Source organism: Quercus robur, chromosome 6, assembly GCF_932294415.1.
Source record: "Quercus robur chromosome 6, dhQueRobu3.1, whole genome shotgun sequence".
In the NCBI taxonomy this organism is placed as follows: domain Eukaryota; kingdom Viridiplantae; phylum Streptophyta; class Magnoliopsida; order Fagales; family Fagaceae; genus Quercus; species Quercus robur.
The window spans coordinates 34,481,377-34,489,060 of NC_065539.1; the positions used below are offsets into that span (position 1 = coordinate 34,481,377).

Here is a 7,684-nt window from a genome sequence, read left to right on the forward strand (position 1 = left end):
TAAATTTAAACTTTCTTAAAGGGGGTATTAATTTTTTGGGTTCCATGCCTTCATCACATTAAATTGTTCATTAACCCCTTCATAACACAATCTTTTGAAAACAAAAAAGGAAAAAATGTTATTAAATTAAAACTTTCAAATAGGTAAAAAATATATATATAAAAAATAAAAAGAAGAAGAAGAAGAACATACCCTAATTTAAGGAAACAAAAATTTGCTAACCAAATCCTCATCTAATCCATTTAGCAAAAAGAAATTCCAAAAAAAAAAAAAAAAACCCAATCAATGATACTCAAATCAAAGAAAAAAAAAATTTAAGCCACACTACCATGGACAAAAAGAATGGAACTTCATATATATTTTCCTTCGATTTTCTTAGGAAGCAAATAGTAATTAGATGAGCCCACCTCCACAACCACCAAATCCTTAGAAAATCAAACTCAACAACACCACCAAAAATGAACAACAACATGAAGGTCCACTCTATGCCCAAGAAACGAAACATCACCATCCAAAACGATTTCAACTAAAGAAAACTCACTGAGAAAAATTTGAGTTTTAGTGAGTATTTGAGAGAGAAAATAATACAATAATATAATATAATATATGAAGGAGTGCGGGAGAAGGAAGGTAATTAAGGGGGGATTGTACTTCACCAAATCTTTGTATTTAAATAATTCATCCAAATAAACCAACATATGAAGTTTTCTTTAATTGTAGTTAGTGTTTTACAAATTAGGTGGTCTTTTGGCAAATTTCCTTCTAATTTTTCTGTAGAATTAGTGACAATCTCAGATATTTCATTCCTCCAATTGAGATCTATGGGCAAAACTTATTGTATACTTTATTAGATGGTAATAAGTCATAACATTATGAACTTACCCAATAAAAAGGGGGAAAAAAGGGTCCCTATATTATGATTAGCTAATTAATTTTGTATAATATATTGAGGTTCATAAGGCAGTTTATATATTATATTATTATATATTTATATAGAGCAGCCTATTGGGTTTGAATGATGTGAGCTATTTCTCAATAATACTAAAATTTAAAAAGCTCAATCATTGTTTGTGTTGAAGATTTTAGATTTATAAGCAGTTGCGCTCCAATGTTTTCCAGCAATGGTGCACTGATGTCATATAATATTAGTCTATTATACCTTTGCACGACATTTGTAAACATTAAACATCATCTACAATTATGTTTCTAACGTGTCTGCTTTACCCATAGCAATATTAGACATTAACACACGTCACTAATAATTTGTTTTTTTCTCTATTTTAATTCCTTGTTAACTTAAAGAGAGGCTCACATTAGCCATAATTAGTATTTAAAAGCACAAATAGTCTAATAGTGGCCTAACCCAAAATTGACCTACTTAATTCAGTAGCTAGTGTTTTACAAACTAGGTGGTTTTAAAATTATTGATAAATTGACAATCTCAAATATTCTATTCCTTGAGCTGAGATTTATTATTTAACAAAAATCTAGTAGTTCTTATTCAACTATCAAATACTTTATCAATTGAGCTAATTAAAACCTATTAACATTAGACCACTTTAGTAGTCTATATAATATGACTCATACATAAATACAAAACAAAGGGGCCAGACTATGACTGGTGAATTATGACATTTAAAAGTAAATGATTATTTCATTAGCTACACCCGGCAATTCATTGGTTAAGAGCATTAAGTAGTTGATGGTGCTGACGCTATGATTAAGACTATATTGTATAGAGTCATAATACATGGTTAGGTATTCGCCAAGATAAATAACAATTATTTGAGGTCTTGTATAATGCATTAAAAAAAAAAAAAAAGTCATATCCACCTACCTAATACACAAAACTCTCACTTTTGCATGATCTAAGATAGGTCAATCATAGTAAGCAGTCTTACTTTTACCTCTAATTTATTAGAGAAGTTGATTCCAAACTTACCACTTTTGAACAATGTTAGGACCACAACAAAGTTCACAACTTTTGTAGCAACTCTACAGGTAAAGAGTTGTGAGTGGTGGAAAAAAAAGTAGTGAGTTCACACCTCCACAACTCACCACGTGATGAGTTGTGAACTTTGTTGTAATCCTAGCATTTTTTGTCACTTTTTGGCGGAAGGCACTTGCTATCGCACCAAGACCCAACCTCTATTTTATATTACAGATGATATCTTAAATATAATAGAATGAAAATCATTATCATTGTTTTCTGGAAGATTTTGAGCCAGGATGTTTTCGAAAAATTCTGCATCATATCATTTTAGATTAGTATATGACTTTACACGACATTTACAAACTTGCGTGATCATGTAACATTTTTTGTGTCTGCTTCATGCATAACAGCATTAAACATCCACAATAATCACTCATAAATAGTATTCTTCCCTCCTTGGATAACTACTTTGAAGAGAGAGCTAAATTTATTTACTAACAAAAAAAGCTGACCCCAGTCTCCCAACCCAACATTGCATACTTTGACTACAAAATAGTATTATTGCCTGTTAGAAACAAGAACTGAAGGTTTACTGGTGCAACAGCTTGGCTTGGTTCATTGAACCTATATGATGTATGGTGTTAGGAGTCGAGAGAATCAAAATGTACATATTCCTGCAATGCAATCCTGCTACTGTAATGCAAACATAATCTCCAAGGATCTAAATCTTAGTTAGTGATGGTACAACTTTCCAAGCATGTTTCACAAGAAGTCAACAACATTAAGAAGTGGACACAAGAAGGAAAATCACTTTAGTCATGAGAAAAGGCAATGTTAGGCAGCAGCTCTATTTGTTTATGGAAAGAGCCCATTAAGAAGTGGACACAAGAAGGAAAATCACTATAGTCATGAGAAAAGGCAATGTTAGGCAGCAGCTCTATTTGTTTAGGGAAAGAGCTCTTCTTTGCTTCTGTTTAAGCCAGCATTGGCTCATATACAAATCTTTGATTTCCCTTATGAATGAAAACCATGTTCTCTCACATGTTGAGTTCTTTCTAATAATTTTGTCTTAGAAGTTTCAGTTGCTAGGAACTCGATGCCAAATATCATGTGTAAGTGAATCTTCGCCTGTGTTCAGAACTCAAGATTGTAACAAGTTGGTGCTTGCTGTGACCAAAAGTAGTACATTGGCATAAAACATTTGCCACTCAAGTAAAATTGGGCAGATATTTTTAGCAATACTTCATGGTTACAGCCAGCGTAATAGTATTAAGTGAAAATAGGTACCTATTTAATACACAGACATAGACTATATTTGTTTTGCTAGGATGAGGAACTTACCCCTGCTTTAGGCCTTGAATGCTTATAGCAGATGTTACTACTTTCTACACAGCCTCATACACGACTCAATGTTAATGAGATTTCTTTCATACTTTTTAGCCAAGCAAAATAACATCGCTTGCTATTACATATAGCAAAGACAATCATACAATTTTCACAATGACAGATTCACTTAGAAGATAAAAAGGTGGACAACGAATTATGGACAAAAACATAGAAAAGGATTTTTCAGTGACTGAAGTCCTTGCTTAGTGATAGCCAAATAGCATATCCTTTTCGTTTCCTTAAGAGCCATTGAATTGGAAGTTTGATTCCTAACCGGACCCTGACTATTCATCTCTTACGATCGTTTTCCTTGAGCCAGGCTTACACGCATTCCTCGTCCTTCTAGTTCCTAAAAGGCAAATAAACAACAACTACCAGTTAGTATCTCAAACTATAAATATGTCTAAGAGATTCAAACAAAAAGGAAAAAAGAAAAAGAAAAAGGAGGGTGGGGGGGAGACTAATACCACTCCATTAAGAGATTCAAGGGCAGTGTCCATCTCTGATTTTGTGGAGAAGCATACAAAACCATAACCACGTGATCTTCCTGTCTCCCCATCATACAGAACCCTTGCTCCAACCACATTTCCATACTCTTGAAATGCTTGTGTCAAACTCTCAGACGTGACTGACCAGGATAAATTCCCAACAAAAAGCTTGTACTCGGTTTCTGGATATAGAGGTTCTTTCGGTTTAGGTTTGTCCGAGAAATTCACCCTCAAGGTTCTGCCCAAATATTCCTGAAATATCCAAATTATTCTAGTATTGAGGAAAGGGAAAGAAAGAAAGAAAGAACCCAGATAATCAAATTTTCTGTCTATTATTCAGTCATCTTAGAGTCAATAATACAGATACACAACACTTGCATAACCCACAAACACTTATAGAGAGTGAAAGAGAGTGAGTCTCTTACTTTTCCACCCAGATTTTCAATAACTGCCTTGCAATCTTCAAGACTACTCATTGTCACAAATGCAAATCCTCTACTTCTCCCAGAAACCCTATCATAGAGAACCTATAACCATTTGCATCAATCAGTATGGACATAGTGATGCAAATAAAAATCGCAATGATGATGTTATCATTATAAATTTTATGCTAAAGTAAGTAATATGCAATCAATGAATTGGTAAATTGCTGGCTATATTTCTCCAATCCTGATCGCATATTCAAGAAAATTCCACTTGTTCCACTTTGCAACCTCAAAATTGTAAATGTTGGGGCTTAGGGAAGAACACTTGAATAAACATAACACAAAATCATCACTCTTTATTTAAATAATTTTTACGTTATCAAGTTTAATTGATTATATTCTATTTTGAAATTATAAAATACAAACCCATTACAAAGTAAAGCTCCTAGTGAATCCTGTTCTATATAACACAGTCAGGAGGACATCACCAAGCAATGAGATGAAGGAATTAATAGAATATAAAAAAGGAGAACCACAAAGGAGCTAAACAATTAGCCCCACTCCACCCTTAAGAAATGAACCCCAAAAAAGAAGGGCCCCTAAGTGAGATGAGTATCAAGCTGTTCCAGCTATGCATCCAAGTCAATTAGTTAAAATGGTCCTTTCCAAGAGTTACTGGTCAGTAATAATCACCTTGAGTTTGTTCACAACTCTTAATAAAATTGTCAATTAGCGATGTCCAGCAATGGGAGGGGACCCTTTTCCCCAGCAGTGACCAAAACTTCAGAATTTCTCACTTCTACAATACTAATGTAAGAGGGAATCCCTAGCAATCACAAACTACTCACTTCCACCATTAATTGGCAAGTCACTTCCAAGAATAAATATTTTTACTTGCAAAAAAGGGGAAAAAATGTACTTGTCATTTTTCTTTTGCTTGCTAAAAAAGAAAGTGGGCTGAATACTTTATTAATTGTCAAGTGAATAAAGAGAACATCATAAGCAATTTAGGAGATGTTCTCGTAAAATGATTGAAAGTTTTTTGAGGTCATAGTAGTTGGAAGGCAAGCAAGGCATTTGCTAATGTTACAAATTACAATAGAGAGTTTAGTTGTGCAAAAGTTTTGTAAGTAGGATGTTGTAACTTTTTATTCAAGTAAATTTTTTTTATAAGATAAAATCCCCGAAATGATTTTTCCCTTGAAAAGAATCTGGACTAGTTTTCCAATTCGTCATCAAATTTGTGTCTTTTTTCTATTTTACATCTTCATTGTTTTAGTGTTTATAACTGGGGATGAAATTAATACTTGTTTAGGCTATCCATTGAAATAAATCATAAATTGTTACGGACGAGTTATAGCTCAACTGACACTTCCTCCTATAATAATGAGATCAAGAGTGAGGTCATAGATTAAAGACCTACTAGGTAAGTCTTTAACTTACCATTCAAAAAAAACTCTGCAAGTTAAGTTAGTATGAGGTCAAAATAGAACTTTCAATTGATTCTAGAGCATTTAGAACATGCTTGGGTTTTGGATAAGATTTTGAGTTGTTCTACTACTACAACATTTTTACAAAAATTGAGGTGAAATCCCATTATAGATTAAAATAAAATAAAATAAAATATTATATGGAGATCCACCCCAACTAAAAACAAGAATGCTGTAATATTTTGTAGTGTCACTGGACTTCATCTAATATTTTTCATGGTTCTAATCAATGGAGGTTTTTATAATTAAAAAAGAAAAAACACTAACTTATTGCAAGTCAGTAAAAAAACCCAACTACCAATAAGACATAGCATGAAAATATGCTTCCTGATCTCACCATGTAGTCCAATACAGACTCCTCATCAACTTACGTACCCATCATTAAAACTAACACAAAAGACATAGAAAAATAGAATCTTAGCTAGGAGGAAAATATTGCATTAAATTTAGATGGTAGATACCTCAATCAGCTCTGGACTTCCAAAATCCTGAATGATGCCAGCAAGCTGGGCACTGTCAACACTGTAAGGCAAATTTCCAAAGTAAAGCTTAGTGCTCACAAGATCCTCACCTTCTTCAACATCCAACACTTCCTCTCCTCTCTTATTATCTTCCTCCTCAACCAACCCTGTGTCTACTTGATCAGCTGTTACTATCACCTGATCTTCTTGAGCAACTTCTTCAGCTGTTACTGCTACCTCTTCTTGAGCAACTGCAGCTGATATCCTGAGTAGCCTCCACTTGCTTGAGGTGGCATTGAGTGAAAGCTGTTCAATCCTGTAAGAATGAGATATTGATGCTAACATGCGAGTTGAGGAGGAAAGTCTAAGAAAAGGGTCAGACAGGCATTGCTTATTAGGGCGGATATTACACTTGAGGGTGTGGATGGACGAAGAGAAAGATGAGCCTACAGCCGCAGCTGCAGTGGCCGCCATGGTTTGGAAGTTAGTTCTTCTAATGGTGGTGGTGGTGGTTGTGGTGGCGATGGTGGTGGTGGTGGTGGTTTTTTCTGTTATGAAGTTGAGGGGTAGAATAAAGTTTTTTTTGATGTGAGGAAATAGTGAGGGATGGGGGTGTGTCAGCTACGTATGCTATCTAAGCTGATGTGGGCAGATTGTGTCCAGTGAGAATTGTTGGAAGAGATATTTGGGGGATAAGGTAAGTCCAAAGTAGATCAGACACCTTGCTCATTGGTAGGTCTGTACCTTGGTCTTAATAATCAGTTATTGCTACATAGCACTAAGCTTCCGTTTGGAACCACTCATCTAGCTGAAATTAAAATATTTTTTTTTGAAAGTGTAGAATAAAAAAAAAAAAAAAAAGGTCAAAATTAGCTAAATAATATAATAAGTCTCATGAATAGTATCAAAAAGTGTAACGAAACCTATGAATAGTATAAAAAAAAGCTAAAAACTAAATAAGCGGAAGGAAATAAGCTCATCCCAAACTAATCCTAAGTTGTGTTTTCAATTTCAATTATAATTGTGAAATTGTGAAAAAATGTACATAATAAATACAACTATTAGGACATGGTAAATTTAATCATTTAACCACATACTTCTAACATTCCTCCTCATGTGTAGGCCGAAACTACATTTTAATAGATGAAAGTTGAAACCCAACATATGGGAATTTAAATGGGAGGTAAAGTGGAGGAGACAATGATCGAATTCGGGATCTCATACTCAGATACCATATTGAATTACTGATTGTTCCAAAAGTTTAAACTATTGAAATATGGTAAATTTAATCATTTAACCACATACTTCTAACATATAACCAGTGGCAGCTCCAGAAATTTTTTTCAGGGTGTTCCTCAACAAAAATAAATTACATGATCTAATAAAAAGAAAAATTTGTACATTGACAACAACAACAATTAAAAAACACGTAAAGACATAAAGTTTACAATTGTCTTGTATATGGTTTTTGTAAGGACACAAAATCTTTAACGGCCCAACA

At 33.7% G+C, this 7,684-nt stretch overlaps 1 protein-coding gene across 1 annotated transcript; it reads right to left on the bottom strand.

The window, feature by feature from the left end:
• Nucleotides 1–3,141: 3,141 nt before the first annotated feature.
• Nucleotides 3,142–6,841, bottom strand: LOC126688548 (28 kDa ribonucleoprotein, chloroplastic). Its single transcript, XM_050383277.1, has 4 exons — nt 6,184–6,841; nt 4,233–4,334; nt 3,787–4,059; nt 3,142–3,668 (listed from the first exon to the last, which is right to left on the bottom strand). The coding sequence occupies exons 1-4, from the start codon at nt 6,655–6,657 to the stop codon at nt 3,615–3,617; spliced, it is 903 nt and encodes a 300-aa protein (XP_050239234.1). The 5' UTR covers nt 6,658–6,841; the 3' UTR covers nt 3,142–3,614.
• Between the last annotated feature and the right edge of the window lie 843 nt (nt 6,842–7,684).

Coding starts and splice junctions, on each gene's coding strand:
- LOC126688548 (XM_050383277.1), bottom strand. CDS start 6,657: ATGGCGGCCACTGCAGCTGCGGCTGTAGGCTCATCTTTCTCTTCGTCC. Junction 4,335..6,183: donor GAAGTCCAGAGCTGATTGAG/GTATCTACCATC, acceptor AAATGGTTATAG/GTTCTCTATGATAGGGTTTC. Junction 4,060..4,232: donor TTGAAAATCTGGGTGGAAAA/GTAAGAGACTCA, acceptor TGGATATTTCAG/GAATATTTGGGCAGAACCTT.